This window comes from Pristis pectinata, chromosome 5 (assembly GCF_009764475.1).
Source record: "Pristis pectinata isolate sPriPec2 chromosome 5, sPriPec2.1.pri, whole genome shotgun sequence".
Classification (NCBI taxonomy): domain Eukaryota; kingdom Metazoa; phylum Chordata; class Chondrichthyes; order Rhinopristiformes; family Pristidae; genus Pristis; species Pristis pectinata.
In genome coordinates, this window is record NC_067409.1 from 85,297,504 (window position 1) to 85,322,658 (window position 25,155).

At 43.9% G+C, this 25,155-nt stretch overlaps 1 protein-coding gene and 1 long non-coding RNA gene across 2 annotated transcripts in view; one reads left to right on the plus strand and one right to left on the minus strand.

Moving 5' to 3' along the window:
* Positions 1-410: 410 nt before the first annotated feature.
* LOC127570354 (uncharacterized) lies at positions 411-21,477 on the minus strand. The gene is made up of 5 exons (XR_007956353.1): positions 21,276-21,477; positions 13,022-13,225; positions 5,196-5,345; positions 4,573-4,638; positions 411-1,444 (listed from the first exon to the last, which is right to left on the minus strand). It is a non-coding gene; the product is annotated as an uncharacterized LOC127570354 (long non-coding RNA).
* Positions 21,478-21,792: 315 nt separating this feature from the next.
* dap (death-associated protein) overlaps positions 21,793-25,155 on the plus strand; it is a 57,528-nt gene continuing 54,165 nt past the window's right edge. The window contains exon 1 of the mRNA XM_052016705.1: positions 21,793-21,979. Coding sequence (XP_051872665.1) covers positions 21,925-21,979 — 55 coding nt within the window. The 5' untranslated portion in view covers positions 21,793-21,924. The remainder of the gene's footprint in view (positions 21,980-25,155) is intronic.

Here is a 25,155-nt window from a genome sequence, read left to right on the forward strand (position 1 = left end):
AAGTTTTCTGCTGTCTTTAAAGCTTTTCAAAATTTTCATGCAAGCACTGGTCCTACCCACAAAGCCTGGCATATCCCAGCCAAATAACTGAACATGCCAGCTTTCATCAAATTACACCTATTTCTGATTGTTCAAGGAAACTCCACAGATCAAACTTTTTGGAGAGCAGTTGTTGAATACATACATATACCATTGAGACCAGTAAGTAGTTCAGTTTGATTTTTAAAGATACTTTCAGTGGTGATTTGAAATCAAGTTACCCAGACACTAAAAAATGTTACTGTGATTAAACCAATTTTCAGCTGTATTCATGAAATTTCTCCAGGATGCCTCATTAAAAGACATCATTGGATATTTTCAATACAAGAGAATAACACTTACACCACACAATTGCACTGGTTCACGGAAGTTTTTACAGTTGCAATCACCAAATGAATGTCAGTAATAAGCCCGAATTTTACTTTGGAAAAATTGCTATTTCAAGCAAATTTTGGGCATGCTAATGCTGGCCAAAGCAAAAACTTGGCATAAATTCTAGCAAGAAAACCTACAAGTATTTGTACTTAATTTTCCTCACTACAAACTATTCATCTGAATTACTTGTGTAATTTTGTGAACCTTCAAGTTTTTTAGGATAATATCACATATGTGTTTAAATTGAGTACTCCAAAAATGGGTCTTCACTTTCCACCCTTTCTCATCCCTGCCTGCTTGCAGCAAAACATAGACATGGGCTCATAAATAGAAGATCAGTTGTGGCACAAAAGTGGCAGGTAATGACCATTTCAAGCAAGTGAGAAGCTGGACATCCTGCAGCGATTAAGTAAACTCTTTACAACACAAAGCTTTTCCACAACCCTCAACCCACAAGTAAACTGGAAGTCCTCCATTTGCCTAGGTGAGTGCAGCTCCGAGAAGTTCAACACCATCCAGGAGAAAGCAGCCTCTTTAATTGGTACCCCATTAACCACAAACATCCCTCCACACTGTCACAATAGAACATGATGCATCATGTATATTAAGGTTTAAGAATGTGTGTAAAACAGATACCTCTTCACCCGATATTAAAGATGCACATCTTCCATTACTGTCCACCTCCCCAACTTCACCAGCACCATTGGCACACTATGATCACAGGCATATTCTCTACAAAACTCACTGAAGTTCCTTTTCTAGGCCACTCCAACAACACCTCCGAAACCCACAACTCTACCACCAAGAAAGTTGAGTGAAGCAGGTGCCTTGAAACACCACAACCTACAGGTTTCCCTCCAACATCATAATCTTGAAGTGCATTGCAGTTCCTTCAGCACTGCTGGGTCTACATCCTGGAAATCCCAAGATAACACCATTCCAGGAGTACTGTGACCAGCAGTTCAAGGGTCTTCTTGAAAGCAATCAGATTTGGGCAATGAAAACTGTCCTTTCGAATGACACCTAGAACCTGAAAAATTAGTAAATTTAAAAAAATAAAATCAAGTAATAGCAGTTGGCATCCTAGACATAGAAATTTGTTGACACATTTCATACAAAATTACACTTAAACATCAAGATTTAAAACATATTTGTTGGTAAAATCTTTTTCAATTTTGATAGAAGGTCTGCAATGTAAATGCAACATCTGTTTTCTCCCATAGTACTCTTTGTCTCGCATTGTTTTTACTTCAGTCTCCTATCTGATTGATTATAACTGCTGCTTGCTCCTCCACCATATTGTCCCATCTCTCTCTCCCCAGCACGGAAAACGGCCCTTTGGCCCAACTCATCCATGCCAACCAAGTTGTCTACCTGAGCAAATCCCATTTGCCTGCATTTGGCCCATATCCCAAATCTTTGTTATCCATGTACCAGTCTAAATGTCTTTTAAACCTTGTAATTATGCCGACCTCCACATCTTCCTTTGGCAGCTTGTTCCATATACCCACCACCCTCTGTGTGGAAAAATTTGCTCCTCTGGTCCCTTTTAAGTCTTTCTCCTCTCACCTTAAATCTATATGGTCTAGTTTTAGACTCCCATAACCTAGGAAAAAAGACTGACCATTCAACTTATCTAAGCCCCTCATGATATTATATACCTCTATAAGGACATCTTCCTATTGTGCAGGGGAAAAAAATTCCAGCCTATTTTTATAACTCAAGCCATCTAGTGCCGGTAACATCCTCATGAATCGTTTATGCACCCTTTCCAGTTTAATGGCATCCGTCCTATAGCTCTGCAACCAAACTACTTCAAGTGTGGTCTCACCAATAACTCGTACAGATGTACCATGACATCCCACCTACTGTAATCAATGCAACTGACGAGATGCTGGAGGAACTCGGTGGGTCAGGCAGCATCTATGGAGGGAAATGGAGAGTTGATGTTTCAGGTTGAGAAACTCTATTTCCATCCATTGATGCTGACTGACCCACTGAGTTCCTCCAACATTTCATGTGTTGCTCCAGATTCCAGCATCTGCAATCTCTTGTGTCTCCTGTACTCAATGCCCTGACTGATGGAGGCAAAAGGACAGAAGCCTTCTTCACCACCCTGTCTACCCGTGCCTCCACTTTCAGGGAACAATGTACCTATACCCCTTAGTCTCTCTGTTCTACAATACTTTCCAGGACCCTACCATTTATTGTCCAAATCCTGCCCTGGTTTAACTTACCAATGTGCACCACACACTTGTCCAAGTCAAAATCCATCTGCCATTCTTTGGTCCACTACCCCATTTACTGCAATGTTCTGCTGCATGGTAATCCCATTTTAAAGTTAGGCTGACAAGAAAGAGATAAATAGCTGGTCGATTAAGGAGTAACAATCTTGCCTTTGCTTGAAAGGAGGCCATTGTAAGATATATATATGACTCATAGCAATATGTTATTACCCAACACAATATCAGATACCAACTCCAACATAAGTGTAAAGGATCAAACCTTGTTCATCCTTAAAGCCATCCACAACTCTTTACATATTTTTCCAATATGGAAAGAGCACAGCTGACATTGTTGGAGGGGACTATTACCCGATAATCTGCAGACACAAGAGACAGCAGATACTGAAATCTGGAGCAACACACAAAGCGCTGGAGGAACTCAGTGGGTCAGGCAGCATTTATGGAGGGAAATGGACAGTCAACATTTTGGGTTGAGACCTGCTGAGTTCCTCCAGCACTTTGTGTGTTACCTGATAATCTGATCATTTCAACTGCTGCAAGACAATGTAATCACACGTGAACCTCTATAACCTGGCAATTATCATTATATAGGTATTGCACAAATACCCTCTTGTATACCCATCAATCTTTTCCTTCCCTCGGAGAGTTTGCTTTTTATTTTCTACCCCATAGAACGTCTTTGGATGTTCACAGTTACGTTGCAGTGGCTCAGCCATTTCAGACACTTTTCATCAATTTCTTTCTACCAGAAACTTGACCCTATCCTGCAAATTCCTGTGAATCTGTGCTGTAGTTCTGCAAGATCAGCATTCTTCAAGGTTCAGTGGCCAAAACAGAACAAAGCTCTTAGATGAAACTGTATAAAACGAAAGCATAATGTCCTCTACTTTTATTCTAGCCCTCAAGGAAAAGGTCAGCGTTGCAATTTATTCTTTTTATTGCTTTTCTCGTACTTCTAGTTTTTAATAACGGCTGATAGTGTTGTGGCCAGGCAACGCAAAGCTGATTTGGTAATTCCCTTGCCAATCAAGCTTGCTGCCACACTCTTGTAAATGGCTAAGATTGCTCCCATGCACATAATTTATATGTAACTATCCTCCATGCACTAGATTTTTTCTAGAGAAATTACGCTGCTCTTAAGGAGAGAAATTGCTTTTAAGGAGAGAAATTGCTTTTCAGCCATCTCCAATAACATGATAGCACTGTTGTGGCTTAGCATGGAGCACAAGAGAAAAAAATTTCAATTGAAACAGAAGACCAATATAGCAATTTTTTTGTTTAATATATAGGCAATAAAGAGGTGACCCGATTGAGGCTTGAATAACTATCATGAAATGGAAATCTGAGTATCACTGTAAGCAACACCTAAAATGGAAGTTGTGTTTACTCCCATTTGGCTGGTCACTATTAGTTGAAGTGCTAGCCATCAAAATTCCATATAGCCTCTCTAATTAGTGGCAATAGGAATTGGAAATGCCAGTTGTTTAAAAAACTTTTGGACAGTTGTTCCCAGTGTCAGCTTCAATCCTTTAACCAACACGCTGTCTTATGCTAAACCTGTGTTTTCGATTCAAGCCACAATCTGAACAACTCTCCACTGCCTAAATATTCAGCAAAAAAATTGCAGAACCTTCATGGTCAAGCAGTGTTTCAAGCTGCTGTACAGGCAATGACATCTAGTTGCTGATGTAATTCAGGGAAAACAACAACCAACTTTCACACAGCAAAGTCCCACAAACAGCTATTTCAATCAGCAATGTTCAAAATCAGTGGCTTTGGCCCCCATTTTCCCTAAGCTACACATATATAACTAAGAATCACTGTGCTCCCCTCCTCTGCTAATCCATTCCTAGATGTGCCCTGCACTCATCCTGTTGTACTTAAGCTTCATTCTCACTTGATTGTGAACTACCTTGGGGAGTGAGGTAGCACTATTATCTCAGCAGATGCTTGTGCCGTTTAGGTTGGGAACCATTGTCTGAAAAAAAGCAAGAAAAAAAACAGAATCAGGATTGAATAAACATTTGATGTATTCAGAGGATAGGATTCAGTTGAAGGCAAAAAATATTTTAGGTGAATATGCAGACAGACTACTGATAGAAATCAATAATAAAAAAAATGGCAGTTAACCAAACCATGGATTTCAATGTTATAAAACTAAAATGCAAACATTTCTGAAAAAAGATAGAAGCTAATATTTTGTATTTATACTGCAGAACACAAATACCTTCATAGCTTGAAAGTCACTTTCATTGACCTATTAAATAATTGATGCTTTCTGTCTTGTAGGTTTACATAACTACAGAATAAAATGAATGAACTTCTGTATCTGTCAGCAGCAATAACAGCAAATAACATTTCAGTGCGCAGCATTTTGTTTTAGCAGAACCTTGAAAATCAATGAGAATGAAGGATATGTCTATAAGATAACAGAGCGTGCAGTTTCACATTGCATGACACTTCACAAAACATCACCAGTGATCTCTCTCCATCCTCTCTCTCTCGCACACAAACACAAAAAGTCATTCAACTGACCTCTCGGTGGATCATCAGTTTGCGAAGATGCACTAATTATCAAACTTGCAGCGCATTGCTTTGTTTCATGGATTCATTGCTGACCTGAGAGTCACTTGGATAAACCTTTTGAGTGATAGCTCACTCACCTTTGCTAGTTTAATATTATTCCTAAACAAGGAAACAAATAAACTGTCAATCACAAATTAGAGTGGTTACTTAAAATTAGGAATCAAAAAGCAGATTGACAGATAGCTAACCAGTCTTCTAACTGTCTGAAGTATATTGCCCAATTTAACTGCCTAATTTGCCTAAACTGCCTAATTTAATGCCCAGTAAAAGATTCAAGACTGAATCAGGAAGGATATGTTGCGACTAAATGATAACAGAAATAAAACTGCTCCATTTAGGTTCACTAGGCTCTCCATCAACAGATTGCACATCTTAGCATTCTGAAACCTGGACCTTGGGATTGACTACAGCAAGGATGTAGATTCCTGTGTAAAGTGACCCGGTCCATTTGGTCCATGAATGGGTGTAAAGCAGAAACTCTTTGCCTGATATTAATGTTGTACAGTAAATACATACTCCATTACTCACTCTCTTTTCCTTTATCAACAGCTCTTTCCTCTGGCTTCTCCTACATTCCAGTTGCTCTTATTTCTTGTACATCCACATCTGTCTCTCATTTTCATTCCCCTCTTTCCCCCCTCTGGTCTTTACAATGTCCCTCCAGTCTTCTTACTTCAGAATTTGATGATCATTGGTTAGGTCTCACTCCAGAGATTTACAAAATAATGCAATGCACAAAATATAGAAGCTGGTTACAGTCACAGCAGGGATGAGACACTACTGCTTGGGAAACAGCAAGAATAAATGGACAGGATTGGGATTATTAATAACAGCCTGAGGAGAAACTCTGCTCTATTCTCGACAGGATAAACAACATACAAGGCCACTGCCACCCTTTTGAACAAAGGAATGGAAGGATCTCTGCTTGAACAGAAGCCCACCAGCCACAGATTTTTGAGAAACAGACTGAGGGGGAAATATAGGATCAGCACCCTCTGATAAATGGCAGTGATGAAGAACTAAAGGGTTAATTCTGCCTCACACTACAGGTGGAGCTTGAGAGAGTACCATGCCATGATCTAAGCAACAGAGCAATGAGAAGTCATGGATGTGCAGCATGAATGGAAAGAGAGGACACTGATGATCTCTGCCATATGAACAATCCAATCATCAGTGGCACATTATTTCAACATTGTGAAATTCACATGTAATCTCGTGTCTTCCAAGGGGCAGAAAAAAAGAACCAGATTGACAATATGATCAATGGCAAATTGTGATGTTCACTGACATGAAAAAGTGAGAAAAGGAGCAGATTTTGGCAGTGGCCACCACTTTGTGGGAGCCTCCATCAAGTTATGCTTCTTGGATTTAGGTACATCAAACAAGTGGCATAGGCTTTAGATGTTAACAAACTAGACTCTCAAGGTATAGAAAGCCATTGTTCTGAAGGTAGAGAACAGGTTATAGGCACTTGTGGACCTTGGTGAAGAGGGGAACAGCAATGGAGAGATCAACAAGAAGTTAGTCAAGGTGGCAATGATCTAGGAGCAGAGCAATGAAATCTATTTAGGTATAGGCAGAAGAAAGGAGCTGAAGTCAAAGAAAAGGGACTTTAGTAAGGCATTCGACAAGGTCACTCATGGTAGGCGCATCCAGAAAATTAGGATGCATGGGATTCATGGTGACTTGGATGATTGGATCCAAAATTGGCTTGTCTATGGAAGATGGAGGGTAGTGGTGGATGGGACTTATTCTGGATGGAGGTCTGTGACGAGTGGTGTTCCACAGGGATCAGTACTAGGACTTCTGTTGTTTGTCAGATATATATATATATAAACTTTGTGCGTATATATGTTGGATGAAAATGTGGTAGGGTAGGTGAGTAAGTTTGTAGACGACACAAAGATTGGTGGTGTTGTGGACTGCATAGAAGATCGCCAAAGGATACAATGGGATATAGATCAGTTGCAGATATGAGCAGAGAAGTGGCAGATGGAGTTTAATCCAGGCAACTGTGAAGTGCTGAACTTTGGGAGATCAAACATAGAGAGTACACAGCTAATGGCAGGATTCTTAACAGTGTTGATGAACAGAGGGATCTTGGGGTCCAGGTACATGACTCCCTAAAAGTGGCCGCACAGGTTGATAGGGTGGTAAAGAAGCTGTATGGCATGCTTGCCTTCATTAGTTGAGGCAATGAGTTCAAAAGCCAGGAAGTTGTTACAGCTTTATAAAACTCTGGTTAGGCCACATTTAGAGTATTGCGTTTAGTTCTGATTGCCTCATTATAGGAAGAATGTGGAGGCTTTGAAGAGGGTGTGGAGGAGGTTTACCAGGATGCTTCCTGGTTTGGAGGACATGTGCTATGAGGGGAGGTTTGACAAGTTGGGGCTGTTTTCTCTAGCATGGCAGAGGCTGAGAGGGGATTTGATAGAAGTTTATAAAGTTATGCAAGGCATAGACAGCCAGTATCTTTTTCCCAGGATTGAAATGTCTATTACTAGAGGGCGTGTATTTAAGGTGAGAGGGGGAAAGTACAAAGGAGATATGTGAGGCAAGATTTTTTTTAAATACAGAGAATGGTGGGGACCTGGAATGCACTGCCAGGGGTGGTGGTAGAGGCAGAAGCACAGGAGCACTTACTCTTCGATAGACACATGAATACGCAAAGAAGGGAGGGGTATGGTAAATGTGCGGGAAAGAGGGTTTAGATTAATTAGGAGTCATTGGTTAAATTAGTTTGGCACAACATTGTGGGGGCCTGTCTTGTGCTGTACTGTTCTACATAAATCAAATTAACCCTGAAGTGAAAGATCCTGGACACATAATCACGGAGGTTACAGGACAAATATCATAAGCAGCATGGCAAGGCACATCGGAAGGGCAAACATTTTGCAAGAGCAGGCAAACAACACTATATTGATAACCCAACATTAACAGAGAATGCAATTGTCCATGGTGGGCAAGAAACTGTCCATAAAATGATGCAACATAACAGTGGCAAGCAACAGATATCAACAAATGTATTTATCAGAGACAAATTAGACCATCTACTAACAACAGTGACAGAATAAAAAATTTGCTAAACTGAACATTTCAGAGAACCACTAAACAGGGAGCCTCCTAAAGAGAAAGTATACATCTGGGATGCATTAAATGATATTAACACAGACATCCCAATAAAGGAAGTGGTCATCCAAGCCATTGAACTTTTTTTTAAAAAAGAGTATCCTGGCCGTGGTGTTCACATCAGTCTGCTCAGAATGGCAAGGGCAACACTATGTAAATTGCAAACTCTGAGAAAGCATATGACAACATTCACAGGTCCAACCAAACTAATTAAACCAATGACTTGAGCGGTCTTTTTTTCCAGGGTTGGGGAATTGAAAACTAAAGGACATAGTTTTAAGGTTAGAGATGAAGAGTTTAATAAGAACCTGAGGGGCAACTTTTGTTTAAACAGCAGGTGGTAGATATATGGAACCAGCTGCCAGAGGAAGTGGTTGAGACAGGTACATTAGATACATTTAAGTAGTATGTGGATAGGTATATGGATGACAAGAGTTTAGAGGGATATGGGCCAAGTGCTGGGAGATGGGGTTAGCTTGAATATACATCTTGGTCGGCATGGACACATATGGGCCGAAGGGCCATTTTCCGCACTGTACAACTCTATGATTCTATATCTGGAACAGAATCAATAACCAACCCTAGAAAAAAGACCACTCACCCTATCTATGCCCCTCGTGATTTTATATAGCTCTATGAGATCACCCCTCAGTCTCCTATGCTTCAAGGAGTAAAGGCCCAGCCTGTCTAACCTCTTCCTATAATTCAGTCCTTTGAGTCCTGGCAACATCCTTGTAATTTTGTTTTGGCACGCTTTCCAGTTTATTCACATCCTTCCTATAACAAGATGACCAAAACTGAACACAATACTCCAAGTGTGGCCTCACCAACATCTTGTAGCATTGCTATATAATATCCCAAATTCTATATTCAATGCCCTGACTTATGAAGGCTGGCATGCTAAAAGCCCTCTTCATTGTCCTGTCTACCAGTGATTCCACTTTAATGGAGTGTGAACATAATCTGAACATCATCAAAGTACAATTCAAAAACAAACTCCAGATTTATTAGAGCTACATTCTTTCATTGCATGCTGGGCACGTCTAAACTGTGTTTATTTCATTTAAGTGGTCTCAGAAAACCTCTGTATCTGTGCCCCAGAACATTCCCAAACCAAGTACTACTTTTACAGTGCAATCACCAAGACACAAGCACTATTATTACCAGGAGTCCTTTGGGATGTGCTTCAGATGAAAGAGAATCCTATCACTAGAACATCACTAGCGTCACTAGAACATTTCTAGTGTCCCATCATTAGAACACAAGAAAAGATGGACACCTGACAATATGCAAAAACAATGCTGCCCGAAAACAACACGATGAAGATTTGTGGAACCCAAGCAAAATAACCTGGGCAGCAGTGGGAAACCCTTGAAAGACTAGCTAGCAACAGAAAGGGATGGAAGAGTTTTGTTGCTGCCCCAAAGGTAAAATGGGTAGTGAGTACATAAATTGACACAAATTCTAACAGCAAGTCAGAATGTTAACACCTCATCTGAAAGATAGAATTTCAGACAGTACAGCAATCCTTCAGTACTGGACTAGAGTATGACTCTTCAAGAGAAATTCACAAGCTTCTAGCTTAGGGGACAAGAGTTCTAGTAACTGACGTCAAAAAGGCCAAACAAATTATTACACATGATTGTTCATTAGATGTCTTTTCTTTCCCTTACTGCATATTATTGATAATTTTCTTTCTCATGACAGATTTTCAAAAGTATTTTTGTGGGCATTTCTAGCTATTAATACAACCAGAATCAATATTGTTGGTACTTAACTATTGTTTTCTACCCTTTCCCCTCAATTGTGTTTTCTGCAAATAAGAAACTAGTTTATCTTCCCATGACAAGTCTTCCTGAAGAGTTCACATTGTTACAGCTACAGTCTCTGATCAATTTACTATTGCTGTTTAACATCAAGTTACAGGTAGTGCAGCAGTTAAATTACCAGATTGATAATCCAGACACCTGGATTAGCATTCCAGAGACCCAAATTCAAGTCCCACCATGACAACTCTGGGACTTAAATTCAGTTAACAGTCTGGAATTTGGGGAAAAGTCAACTGTTCTAAGTAATGATAACTATGAAAACTACCAGATTGCCATAATTATCATAATAAAAATCTATCTAGTTCACTAATGTTCTTCAGGGGAGGAAATCCGTCATCCTTCGTGATCTGGCCTACATGTGTCTTCAGACCTCACCTCATGTTGTTGACTCTTGCATACCCTCTAAAATAGTCTAGCAAGCCATTCAGTTCTACCATTACCGCTACATTCAAACAGAGGAATAAAACTGGACAGTCCACCTGGCACTGAATTTGAACACAGCAGGTCACTCCTACCCTAGTAGTCTTGTGGCATCATGTCTATCATGGGCAAGGGAACTTCCTCCTGAAAACCACATAACATCCAACCACAACTGATGAATTAGTACTCCTCCATGTTGAACATACTAGGTAGAAGCACTAAAGGTAGCAAGAGCATAGAATATACGCTGGGTAGGGGAACTTCAACATCCATCATTAAAACTGACTTGGTAGCATGATTTCAGGCTCAGCTGACCAAATCCTCAAGGACATTGCTGTTGGACTTGGTCTGCAGCAGAAAGAAGGTAAGACAACACAAGGGTTAAGGCAGCTGAACACTGGGCACCTATAATGTGCTGTGGATCATCATCAACAGCAGAAATGTACATTACCACAATGTGTAAACTCATGGGCTGGCATATTCCTCACCCTACCATTATTATCAAACCAAGGAATCAACTCTGGTTCAATAAACAGTGCAGAAGGGCAAGCCAAAAGCAGTGCCTAGCACACCTAAAAATGATGAGTTGCCAGCCTAGTGAAGCTGCAGTACAGGATGTTATGCAAGATGAAAAGCAAAAACTGCATACAATATTCAGAACTAAGCTATTTCCCAATCAACAGATCAGATTGAAGCTCTGTAGCCCTACAGTATCTTGTTATGAATGGTAGTGGATAATTAACTGCTAATAGGAGGAGGCAGCTCCAAGAACATCCAATACTCAATAATAGTTGAGCCCAGCACGTGAGTATTAAAGATTGAATCACTATAACCATGTTCAGCCAAAAGTACCAAATAGGGTACCTCAGGACGAAGCTGAGATGGATCATCTATTTGACATTTGACCAAATGTAGCACTGGAGACCTGGTAAAACTGAAGTTAATAAGCATCAAACAGAAAGCAATCCTGAGGTTGGTGTCACACTTTGCACAAAGGATTGTGATTGTCAGAGGCCAATCATCCCAGCTGCAAGACATCAATGCAGGAGTCCTAGGACTAAACATCTACAGCTGCTTCATCAATGACCTTCCATTTTAAGGTCAGAACTGAGGACATTTGCACCATAGAAATCCTAAATAATGACCATCTCCAACAACAATCTAACAATTACATGGAGTTATATAGCAAGGAAACAGGCCTTTTGGCCCAACTCTTCCATGTCAACCAAGATGACTATCTAAGCTAGTCCCATTTGCCTGTGTTTAACCCATACCCTTCTAACATCATCTATCCATGTATCTGTCCAAATGCCTTTTTAACATTGTAAATGTACCCACCTTTACAGCTTCCTCTAGCAGCTCATTCCATATACCCACCACCCTCTGTGTGGGAAAAGTTGCCCCTCAAGTCCCTTTTAAATATTTCCCCTCTCACCTTATATCTACGTCCCCTAGACTGGGAAAGAAAAACTGTGACCATCCACCTTATCTATGCCCCTCATGATTTTATATACCTCTATAAACTCACCCCCGCGGCCTCCTGTGCTCCAGGGAACAAGGTCCCAGCCTATCCAACTTCTCCTTATAACTCAAGCCCTCCAGTCCTAGTAACGTCCTTGTGAATCTTTCCTGCACCCTTTCCAACTTAATGACATCCTTCTTATAGCTGAGCCACCAGAACTGCGCACAATAATCCAAGTGTAAGTCTCACTAATACCTTGTACAGTTGCAACATGACATCCCAGCTCCAGTACTAAGTGCCCTGACTAATAAAGGTCAGCGTGCCAAACACCTTCTTCATCACCCTGTCTACCTGTGTCACCACTTTCAGGGAACCCTAGGTTTCTCTCTCTGTTCTACAACATGCTCCAGGGCCCTACCATTTACAGTGCAAGTCCTGCCCTGGTTTAAGTTAACAAAATGCAACACCTCATACTTGTCTGAGTTAAATTCCATCTGCCATTCCTTGGCCCACTTCCCTAATTCCTCTCAATGCTGTTGTAATCTTAACATTTAACACTTAACATTCAATGACATTACCATCACTGTCAATATCCTGGGGCCACCACTGATTTGAAACTTAACTGGACCAGCCACACAAAGATCACGGCTAAATGAGCAGGTCAGACACCGTTTATCCTGTGTGATGTGACTCAATTGCTGATACCCCAAGGCCTTTCTGCTACCTACAAGTCACAGTCAAGTGCATGATAGACTAGTTGCCGCTTGCCTGTATCAGTGCAGTGCCAGCGATTCTCAAGAAGATTGACACCATTCAGGACAAAGCAGCCTGCTTCACTGGCACTCCATCCACCCACAGGAGTACAGTTGCTGCAGTATGTACCTGCTACAAAATCCACTGCAGTTACTCACCCACGCTGCTCTGATAGCACTTACCAAACGCATGATCTCTACCACCATGAAGAACGAGGGCAGCAAACGCACAGGAACACCACTACCTGCAGGTTTCCCCAAGTCACACACCAACCTGACATGAGGACTCATTGCCAGTCTTTCATCATCACTGGGCCCAAATCCTGGAATTCCCTCATGAACTGCGCTATGGGAGAACAGCAGTTCAGGAAGGCAGCTCACAATTATCTGAAAATGAATTGAGAGATAGCAGGAAACAATCATAGGCCTATCAGTTCCACATAAAGTCACTGTGAAACAATGATCAAACTAAATGGATTGCCAAAGTACAAGATTTAATCAGAAATCAGAACATTATGCTCCAGTCAAACTGTACCATGTGCCTTGACTTGTTCAGAAAATAAAATATATTCTCAGTGGTACAAAGGAAAGGTACAAAGGTTATCATCACCATCAGAAGACTGAGCTGAGGAAAGGCAAAAGAAAGAGGGTGAGCATTGCCCCTGAAACATTATCTACATTTCTCTTTCCATGCCTACTGAATATTTCCAGCACATTTTGCTTGTATTTCAAGAGAAGAAAAGCCTTTATGCTTGAAAGGCTGTGACAAGGGGTTCATAAAAATCAATAATATTGAAAAAAAATTTTACACATGTATTTATATGCCAGACATCTTGCCACATGTTGAATTCCCTCTAGCAAGAATGGAAGTTGCGTATGTATTTCTGCGATACTGAAACTTCCTTCCAGTGAAGGCGGTGCAGCACCACTGCTGACAAAATAGAGTAACTACAGCACAATAAAATGACATAAGATCACCTCGTCCCTGAGACAGAATTCCACAATGATAGAACATACAGCACAGCAACAGGCCCTTTGGCCCATAATGTTGTGCCGTACTAATTAAGCTATTGACACCTAATCCATTCTGTCTGCACATGGACCATATTCCTTCATTCTCTGTATATTCATCTGCCTATCTAAGAGATTCTTAAACGCTTCTATCGTATCTACCTCCAACACTACCCCAAGCAGCGCATTCCAGGCACCTACCACCCTCTGTGTAAAAAAACTTGTCCCACACATCTCCTTTGAGTTTTCCCCTCTTATCTTAAATGTATGCCCTCTAATATTAGACATTGCAACCCTATTGCAGGGTTGCAATGGAGGCTAGTATTATGCAACAATGGGCAGAAGGACTTCCTTTAAATATCAGATTTATAAACATCCCCATTTAAACAAGCTTTTGCTCATTGAAGGGAAGTTCTACAATCCCTTATCCCCAGGGTATATGAGTTGGAGACGGAAGCTTCAACTTTGTCCTGGCCAATGTTTATCCAACTGTCAAGATTACACATTATCTGACTATTATCACATTGCTATTTGTGGGTGCATAAATTAGCTGCAGTACCTCTAACAACAGCAGCAGCAGGGAAGAAGTGCTTTAATTGTTTATTAAGAGCTTTGCAAATTGTGACATATTGAAATACAAGTCTGACCATCTTTCAGTTTGGAGACGCAGATTACAACATCGCAACTCTGATCCTCTGTAGGCGCAGGTTCCCGTTGGAAGTGCAGGAATGCATAGCCACAGCAGGTACACGCTGTGTTCTTCACGTATCCTGACCAACCATTTCTTTGGGCCAAATGACCATTGCTTCAAACTGCATAATAGGTTTGAAATTAAGCATCTTGGGAAGCATTCAAAGACACTAAATCCAACACTTGCAGTTACGTTAGCAGTAATAACTGTGATTTACGGCACTGACAATATGACATTTCTCAAAGATTGGAAAATATCGATTTACTTAATAATAAATAATAATAAAATAATCGGATTGACCTCCACAATTGCCTGAAGCTGTACTTCTGGGTCCCTTTGCTGTAACTATTTGCTTCTGCTTTTGACCAAGAACAAAACTGTAAAGATGCTCAAAGTGGCCTTATGGCCGAGACTCAAGTTTCTGGTTATTCCATGAAGGGCAGTATGACTACAACCATACAGTCATCATGTTCCTAGACTAGTAATCCAGAAACATGGAATATTAGCCCAGAGACAAAAGTTCAAATCCCACCAGTGCAGCTGAAGAAATTAAACAAGCGTGAAACACAAAGCCCATAGCTCATGAAACAAGACTGGAAATGATAAAATAAAAGCAGGCTGTTTTCCCTAACCACTCCTCCCCCCCCCCCCCCCCCCCCCCCCCCCACCAACACCACATACATATATGTCCACAAGAATCCCTATACTCCTATTTTCCTTTCCTTCAGTCACCTAGTATTTCACAACCATGGGGCTATGACCCATTTTGGAGTTACAAAGATGCTTGACAGGTATTGCAATAGATATTTGCACGTTGATTGCATCAGTTATTTGGGTTGTAAAAGATTCCTGTGTTTTAAGTGCCAAGGAGAAGGTTTGAAACCATGTTTTGGAAGGTGCAGGGCTGAAGGCTATTACATCATTAAGGAGGGATGAGACCAGAACATATGAAAACAAGGATGACAAATAAAAAAAAATGAAGCATTGTTTAACCAGGGGTCAAAGCAGATAATTGAGCACAGGAACGATAGACAAAAAGGACTGAGCAAGTTAGGCTGTAGACAGCAGAATTTTAGCTGGCCTAATTTTCAGTGTTGGCTTGAACAAAGGAGCTCAGCCATGAGTGCTATTTAATAATGATAACTAATTCATAGAACATCAAAGCACAGTACAGGCCCTTTAGCCCACAATGTTGTGCCGTCATTTTATCCTGCTCTAAGATCTATCTAACCCTTCCCTCCCACATAGCCCCTATCATTTCTCTATCATTCATGTGTCTATCTGAGAGTCTCTTAGAAGTCCCTAATGTATCTGCCCCAACAACCTCTGCTGGCAGTGTGATCCATGCACCCACCACTCTGTGTAAAAAACTTACCCCTGACATCCCCCTTATACCTTCCTCCGATCACCTTAAAATTATGTCCCCTTGTGTTAGCCATTGTCGCCCCAGGAAAAAGTTTCTGACTGTCCATTCAATCTATGCCTCTTATCATCTTGTACACCTCTATTAAGTCACTTCTCATCCTCCTTCTCTCCAAACAGAAAAGCCCTAGCTCACTCAACCTATCCTCATAAGACATGCTCTCCAATCCAGGCAACATCCTGGTAAATCTCATCTCCACCCTCTCTAAAGCTTCCACATCCTTCCTATAATGAGGCAACCAGAACTGAACACAATACTCCAAGTGTGGTCTAACCAGAGTTCGACAGAGGTGCAACATCACCTCGTGGCTCTTGAACTCAATACCCCGACTAATGAAGGCCAACACACCATATGCCTTCTTAACAACCCTATCGACCTGCACAGCAACCTTGAGGGATCTATGTACATGGACCCCAAGATCCCTGTTCCTCTGTAGCGGCTGCTACCGCGATACGAAAGTAAGACACTAGTCGATGAGCAGCAGAACAAAACTGATTTATTTTCCCGCCTTGCACGGGCCTTTTAAGAGGAACAGTTCCCGCCCACCAAAAACGGAAATGGTGTATGCGCTACGTCATCAAACTTTTCCCGCGTGCGGGTTCTCCCTGTCGCTCGGGGAAGACGAAGGCCCAGCGCCATCTTGGGCCTCGCCGCTCCGACGACGCGCGACCTGACCGCCGAGCCAGTTCGCTTGCTCGGACGGTGAGTCACTACACAACCCCTCCCCCAGAACTGGCGATATGGTCCCCAAGGTTCGCAGGCTGTGCTAGCCGTTGCTTAGGAGGTCAGCCTCTGCGTTGCAGTGTTGGGACCTCGACCGGTTGTTGTAGATCTAAATGGGCCGGTTTGAGGCGGTCCATCATGAAAACCTCTTCCTTGCCCCCAATGTCCAAAATAAAGGTGGACCCATTATTCCTGATGACCCAGAACGGCCCCTTGTATGGTCGTTGCAACGGTGCGCGGGGTGTGCCCCTGCGAACGGAAACAAACTTACAGTCTCATAGTTCCTTGGGCTCACAGGATGGGGTTTGACCATGCCGCGAAGTGGGAATCGGTGCCAAGCCGCCGAGCCTCTCGTGCAGTCATTCCAGGACTGCCGTGGAGTGTTCCTCTTGGCCCCGAAGGGCGGGTACAAAATCCCCTGGGACGACCAGAGGCGCACCGTACACGAGTTCAGCTGATGAAGCGTGGAGATCTTCCTTGGGGGCAGTGCGTATGCCGAGCAGGACCCAAGGCAGTTCGTCGACCCAGTTAAGACCTTTCAGGCGGACGATCAGGGCTGATTTCAGATGGTGGTCGAAACGTTCCACCAACCCGTTTGATTGAGGGCGGTAGGCCATGGTTGTGTGCAGCTGCGTCCCTAGAATGTTCGCTAATGCAGACCAGAGGCTGGAGGCAAACTGGGCACCTCTGTCTGAAGTGATGTGGGCCGGAACACCAAAACGCGAGATCCAAGTTGTGAGCAGTGCCCGGGCGCAGGAATCAGTCGTGATGTCAGATAGAAGGGTTGCCTCTGGCCACCTCGTGAACCGGTCCACGATGGTAAGGAGGTACCGGGCTCCTCTTGAAACTGGTAGAGGACCAACAAAGTCGACGTGGATGTTTGATATCTGGCAGTGAGGACAAGTCCTGGCCCACTCACTGACCTGTTTGCGCAGGCCATGCCAGACGAACTTGCTGGCAACCAGTCGGACAGTTGATCTGATGGGCAGGTGCGCCAACCCATGTACTGAGTTGAAAATGCGTTTCCGCCAGGCTGCAGGAACTATAGGGCGGGGCTGACCTGTAGCGATGTCGCAAAGGAGGGTCTGCTGACCTGGACTGACTAAGAAATCTTGGAGCTGCAGGCCCAAGACTGCAGTTCTGTAGCTGGGCAGCTCGTCATCGGCTTGCTGTGCGTCAGCCAGGACTGTGTAGTCTACACCCAGGGACAGGCTGTGGATGGTCAGTCTGGAAAGCGCGTCAGCAACGACATTGTCCTTTCCGGAGATATGTTGGATATCCGTTGTGAATTCGGAAATATAGGACAAATGTTGCTGCTGACGAGCTGACCAGGGATTGGAGACCTTGGAGAAGGCAAAGGACAAAGGCTTATGGTCAGTGAAAGCGGTGAAAGGCCTGCCTTCTAAAAAGTACCAGAAATGCCGGACCGCCAGGTACAGCGCTAGAAGTTCCCGATCAAAATCACTGTATTTCAGTTCAGGTGGTTTAAGGTGCCTGCTGAAAAACGCCAAGAGTTGCCAACGGCCTTCGATTAGTTGTTCCAGTACCCCACCAACCGCAGTGTTGGATGCGTCCACCATGAGGGTGGTTAGGACGTCTGTCCTAGGGTCCAGCATCGCAGCGTCTGCCAGGGCATCCTTGGCCTTAACGAAGGCAGCCGCAGCCTCGTCGTTCCAGGCGACGTCCTTGCCCTTGCCAGACATCAGCGAGAACAAAGGGCGCATGATATGGGCTGCTGCAGGGATGAACCGATGGTAAAAGTTGACCATCCCCAGGAATTCTTGCAGGCCTTTTACCGTGTTGGGATGGGCAAAATGGCGGATAGCATCTACCTTGACGGGTAGGGGTGTTGCTCCTTCCCCGGTGCTTCTGTGGCCGAGGAAATCAATAGAGTCGAGTCCGAATTGGCACTTGGCTGGGTTGACAGTGAGGCCAAAATCACGAAGACGGGAGTACAGTTGGCAGAGGTGGGAAAGGTGTTCTTGGCAGTCACAGCTGGCGATTAGTATGTCATCTAAGTAAATGAACACGATGTCCAGGTCTCGGCCTACTGTGTCCATCAGCTGCTGGAAAGTCTGCGTGGCGTTCTTAAGGCAGAACGGCATTCGAAGGAATTCGAAGAGGCCAAATGGAGTGATAAGCGCAGTTTTGGGGACGTCATCAGGGTGGACCGGGATTTGGTGGTATCCCCGGATGAGGTCCATCTTGGAGAAGATGTGGGCCCCGTGTAGGTTTGCCGCGAAGTCCTGGATGTGAGGGACGGGGTAGCAGTCCGAGGTGGTGGCATCACTCAGCCTGTGGTAGTCGCCGCAGGGCCTCCACCCGCCGGTGGCCTTGGGGACCACGTGCAGGGGGGAGGCCCAGGGGCCGTCTGACCTGCGAACAATCCCCAGCTCCTCCATGCAGCGGAACTCTTCCTTTGCCAGGCGGAGCTTGTTTGGAGACAGTTGTCGTGCTCGGGCACGAAGGGGTGGCCCTGTGGTAATGATGTGATGCCGCACCCCATGTTTGGGCATCGAATTTGTAAACTGAGGTGCCAAAACTGATGGGAACTTGGCTAGGAGCTTGGTGAACTTGTTGCCAGACAGGGAAACGGAGTCCAGGCGCGGGGTTGGTAGGCTGGCTTCTCCCAGGGGATAGGTTTGGAAAGTTCTGGAGTGCACCAGCCGCTTCCCTCGCAGGTCGACTAACAGGCTGTGGGCCCGAAGGAAATCGGCTGCCAGGAGTGGCTGGGCAACGGCAGCAAGGGTAAAGTTCCAGGTAAAACGGCTGTTGCTGAATTGTAATTGAACTGTACGGGTACTAAAAGTCCGTATCGTTGTGCCATTTGCAGCTTTGAGTGCGAGACCCTGATTCATGCTACGAGTGTTGCGGCCGGTCGGGGGCAAAATACTGACCTCTGCACCAGTATCGACGAGGAAACGACGCCCGGACTGCTTGTCCCAAACGAATAGGAGGCTGTGTTGGCGGCCAGCCGCCGTAGCCATCAGCAGCAGCTGGCCCTGCTGTTTCCCTGAAACTTGCAGGGTGGGTGGCATCGACGGGCCTCCACACCCCACCTTTGAGGGTGGGAACACAGCTGGTCGCCAGTGTCATCGTCTGTGTTTCTGGGATGTGGTCGCTTGGTTGGTGAGACTGGTTTAGGTAGGCGTTGGGCCCGCGGTCTGGCGATTTGGCCGACGGACGACCCACTCTTGCGTTTGGCCTTCCACAGGACATCTGCCCGGGCGGCTACCTCACGTGGGTTGCTGAAATTGGCGTCGGCCAACAGCAGGTGAATATCATCGGGTAGTCGTTTGAGGAAGGCCTGTTCGAATATCAGGCAGGGCTTGTGTCCCTCAGCCAAGGCCAGCATCTCATTCATCAGGGCCAATGGGGATCTGTCCCCCAGGCTGTCAAGATGAAGCAGGCGGGCAGCGCACTCGCAACAGGAGAGGCCGAAGGTCTGAATAAGAAGGTCTTTGAAAGCTGGGTACTTGCCTTCCTCCGGAGGAGACTGGATGAAGTCTCTGACCTGGGTGGCTGTCTCCTGGTCCAGAGAGCTGACCACGTGGTAGTACTGTGTGGAGTCAGAGGTGATCTGCCGAAGTTGGAATTGTGCTTCGGCCTGGTTGAACCAGACACAGGGCCGAAGCGTCCAAAAGGTGGGCAGCTTGAGTGCCACTGTGTTGTCGTCCATTGTGTGGGTCCAAAATTCGTTTGGACTGTCGGGGTCACCAATGTAGCGGCTGCTACCGCAATACGAAATTAAGACACTAGTCAATGAGCTGCAGAACAAAACTGATTTATTTTCCCGCCTTGCGCAGGCTTTCTAAGAGGAACAGTTCCTGCCCACCAAAAACGGAAATGACGTATGCGCTACGTCATCAAACTTTTCCTGCACACGGGTTCTCCCCATTGCTCGGGGAAGACGAAGGCCCAGCGCCATCTTGGGCCTCACCGCTCCGACAACGCATGACCTGACCACCGAGCCGGTTTGCTTGCCGGACGGTGAGTCGCTACACCTCCACACTACTAAGAGTCCTGTCATTAACCTTGCATTCAATAACAATAACAACTCAACATGGAAAGACACCCCATTGCCTTAACATGAGCATAATCTGTCAATATTTGGCTCTGACCTGAAAGAGATGATGGCAGCCTTCAAAGAAAATCATCTATCACAGAGGTGGGGGTGTCTAAAGAGTTCATAGGTTTGACGCATGAGGTTTAGAGGGGTATTTTTTCCACACGGGGTGGTTGGGCTCTGGAATACACGACTTTAAGAGATGCTGGAGACATATTCTCAAGACATTTAAGAATCATCTAGACAAGCACTTTAATGTGCAAGACATAGAAGACTATGGACCTAATATGGGTAAATAGGTACAACTGGTGGCATGTACATACATGGTGGAGTGAAGGCCTGTTTCTGTGTTGCACAACCAAGAGTCTATAAGGTGGTGGGGAAGGTTTAGGTGAGGAATTCCGCACTGTATAGCTAAGACACCTGACAGCAGAGAAGGATTGAGAGAAAACAATGAACAACTTCATGGTTACAATCCTTTGCATAACAAGTTAATCTTATTCTCTAACATTTAATATCTTACCTACATTCTCTCATTCTTGAAGCCCAAACAATTGGAAACAACCTCTGTCTGCCAATCTTGTTCTGTGCTCCTTTGCAAATTTAAACATCTCGGTCAGATCACCAGTAATTTCCATTAAGATAGAGAATTTATCATAAAATATAAAATTAAGTATATATGAATTTAAAAAGAAATTAAATTCATTAAAAAACCTGCCCCCCTCCACTCCTCCTCCCCTCATTTCCCTCCCCGTGCCCTCCTCCTTCCTCCCCTCCACTCCTCCTCGCCTCATTTCCCTCCCCGTGCCCTCCTCTTTCCTCCCTTCATTTCCCTCCCCGTGCCCTCCTCTTTCCTCCGCTCCCTGCCTCCATTGCTGCGCCCCTGAGTCTGTAATCCCAGCGGATCCAGTGAGCAGCGAAGCTGAGCGACGTCCTCCTCCCCCACGTGGGCGTCCCTTCCCTACCAACCGCCGCCCGCCAACCGCCGCCTGACGTCACGACTCCCCACGCCCACACGGCGCGCGTCTCCGTTCGAGATGGAAAGAAGGGAATGGGGAAGAGGTGGGCGCCTCTGCGCATGCTCGGCTGGTGCTGTCGGGCCGCTGTGTTTGTGGAGCCACGTTGCCACTTTGTAGCAGAGCGATCGACTGCGGACTAGCGAAGGGGCGAGGATGTCTTCCCCTCCCAAGGAGAAGGTGGAAACCAAAGCGGGCCACCCTCCTGCTGGTATGTACGCACCCTGGTTCCAAGAATGGCGGCTCGCAGCACCATCTAGTTAGTTTTTTTCCTTCTCTGCCGAATACTGGCTACAAAGTTGGCTCAACGTTGGAAGTAAATCTCTTCTGCGTGTATGGCATATACTGCCCAAGTGACGCATTCGTGCAGACCAGTTGATAAGATCTCGCATCAGGGTTTCTATTCCAACACTTATTCCGATGCTAATGTTGTGGGGTTTACTTTGCATTTGGTGACTGGAGTTTTGCTCTTAAAATCAGAAAGAATTTGCATTTTGATACCTGCTATTCACCGTTTGATTTGGAGAGATTGGGCAAGAGAAAAGTAATCAAATGTTGGCTTCTTATGCCAACTAGGTTTGAAATTTTTTACTTAAAATTCAAATATTGTGTATTTTCCAAATGGAATTCACTGGTTCAAGTTTTAAATGGCAATTGGTGCCAGTCAAATAAGACTTCTGTAAAATCAAAACAAACACGTTTAATGGACAGGGATAAGTGACATAGTGGCGGTAAGTTGGGGCCTGCCAGCTTTTGTAGAGAGAAAAAAAGTAAGTTAATGTTTCAGATCTGGACGCTTCTGCTATTATACCATTTAGTATTTCATAGATGATGATGATTCAGAAATGAATAGAGTATTTGCTGGAACTAGAAAATTAGGAAATCAGGAAATATGAACTGGGGAACCATAAGACCTGTACACTATGCCATTTCACTCGCCGCACTTTGGCAACTTAAAAATGACAGGTTTGTCTATTTTTTGTCTGTAACCCAGTCCTCTTTCCATACTGATATGTTGCTGTCAATTTCATGAGCTTTTTTCTTGTGCAGTATCCTTTAACATGGTGCCATATTGTATTTGGACTTCCAAGAGGCATTCAATGTGCCATGTTACCCTCTATCCACCATGATGGTTACATGGTTGAATAACTCAAATAGATTTGCTAAACGTGATTTCTCTTTCATACAACCATGTAGACTCTGTCTAATCATGTTATACTTTTATAAGTCCTGTTGTCATAATTCCTTTCATAATGGATTCCAGCAATCACCTGACCAGTAATGTAAGATTGATAGACCTGTAGTTCCATACTTTCTCTCTTACTGCTTTCTCAAATTGCAGTGTTGCATTTGTTGTTTTCCAACTTGTGGGGTCCTTTCCAGATTCAGGAAAATTTGGAAGATAACAACCAATTCACCCATATTGAAAAGCATGTACCAGGCCAGTAGCATTTGGGAAGAGAGAAGCAACTTCAGGTTAATCGCTTATCAGAATTGCTGAGTATTTTCCAGCATTTTCTTTTCTTATTTTGAACCATCTGTCCACCTGCTGCCTTAAAACAAGAATGAGGGTTTGTAAAATTCAGATCCTTCTTTGGTCTTGTCTCTCCCTATCTCCATTACTTTGAGCTCCTCCAGCTGTGGCCAGAAGCACAATCCTGATGTTTTACTTACTGTTAGAATTGTCAGACAGAAAAGAGGAAATACAGTGTCTCAGCTGAGGTTGATGTAAAAGATAATGTACTTGTTAAAGATGGTTTAATGGCTCACGTCAGCTCTTGATCTAAGATGCTGGAGGAACACAGCAGGCCAGACAGCATTAACGTTGACCACCTGCATTTTTCCATGGATGCTGCTTAGCCTGCTGAGTTCCTCCATCATTATAGTGTTTTTCATCAAGATTCCAGCATCTGCAGTCCTTTGCTTCTCTTAGCTCATGATCTGTCACTTTGTAGGTGTTATTAATAATAAAAATGACACTGACGCGCATGCATTGGAATTCCATTATAAAACAAAGTTAGGAAAAGTTGCCAACAATTTCAAAGCCATACTTAAAAATTAGGAAAATTCACTGAAAATTTCAAAGAGAGAGATTCTTACTCTTGGGTTTGTGAACCTTGATGCTTGGGTTCAACTCGTTTTCATCTTGTTTTCATTAGCATACTGCTAGTTGTCTTGTTTTTGTGCCTGAAGAATGGCTGCATTGTCTGGCATTGCTGCCTGTAGAATCCCAACCCATCCTGGGTGAACTTTTCAAGAGAAGCAGGAGTGAAGTGAGAAAAAGGATGGGCAGATAAGAGGAAAAGAATTACAGGACATGATTTGCTGCAGCTTCAGGAGAGCATTGGCATACATTTAGCAAACTTTTATTTTTAAAAAGTGACATCTGAATGTATACACAATTTGAAAATGCATTGTCTGAATTAATTTTACTTCTAATCCTCTGTTGGCAAGTCACTGGATTTTCACCTGTTGACTGTAAATTATCAGAGATGAAGCTTGTATTTCCTACCCAAGTTTTGCAGAGATTGGAACAAATTTCATTATTTAGAAATCACTTTTTGGTATTTGTGATTTTGACCTGATGAATGATTAATTGCTTTTGTAGTTGCATAAATATGCAGTATATTTAAGTCCAGACAGAGTCATTGTGACCAAATAACCTTATAGTTCCCAATAACTGTTGAAGGTACATGACTTTAGGTTTGTGTTTAAGTTCATAGTTCAGTTTTTTTTAAACTTGTTATCAAGGTCACACACCTCTATTTTCTTACCTTGTGTACTTTTCCCCATCTCACCCTCCTCTCATATCTAGCAATTTAAATATTTTACCTGCAACTTTGATACAAACTAGCACTCCAAGAAAGCTGCTGAAGAATATGTTCTGTAGTTCAGACATGAGACATTAGGAAAGATCATCCATTGACTGCTAGAGAACCGTCTGTAACCGCAATCTGCATCTCCCCATTGCCAGTCACTTCAACTCCGCCTCCCACTCCATCACAGATATGTCACTCCTCGGCCTCCCCCACTGCCAGGAGAATTCCAAACGCAAACTGGAGGAATAGCACCTCACTTTCCGTCTTGGAACCTTGCAGCCTAATGGCATGAATGTTGAGTTCTCCCTCTTTAAGTAATCCCCACTCCCCACAGTCTCCCCCCCCCCCATGCTTCTCTTCTTCCCTTTCCTAGCCTATCTCTTTTTTCTACCCCCTTTTTTTCTCCTTTCTCTCCTTACCTTTGACCCATCCCCCAGTGGATCTGCTCTCCCCACCTCCCCCGCACCTGCCTATCACTATTTCTTGCGTACATCTACTTATCACCACCTTGTGCCCATCCCACCTCCCCTCTTCTGCCCACCTATCACTGCTCTGCTTTTCCCTCATG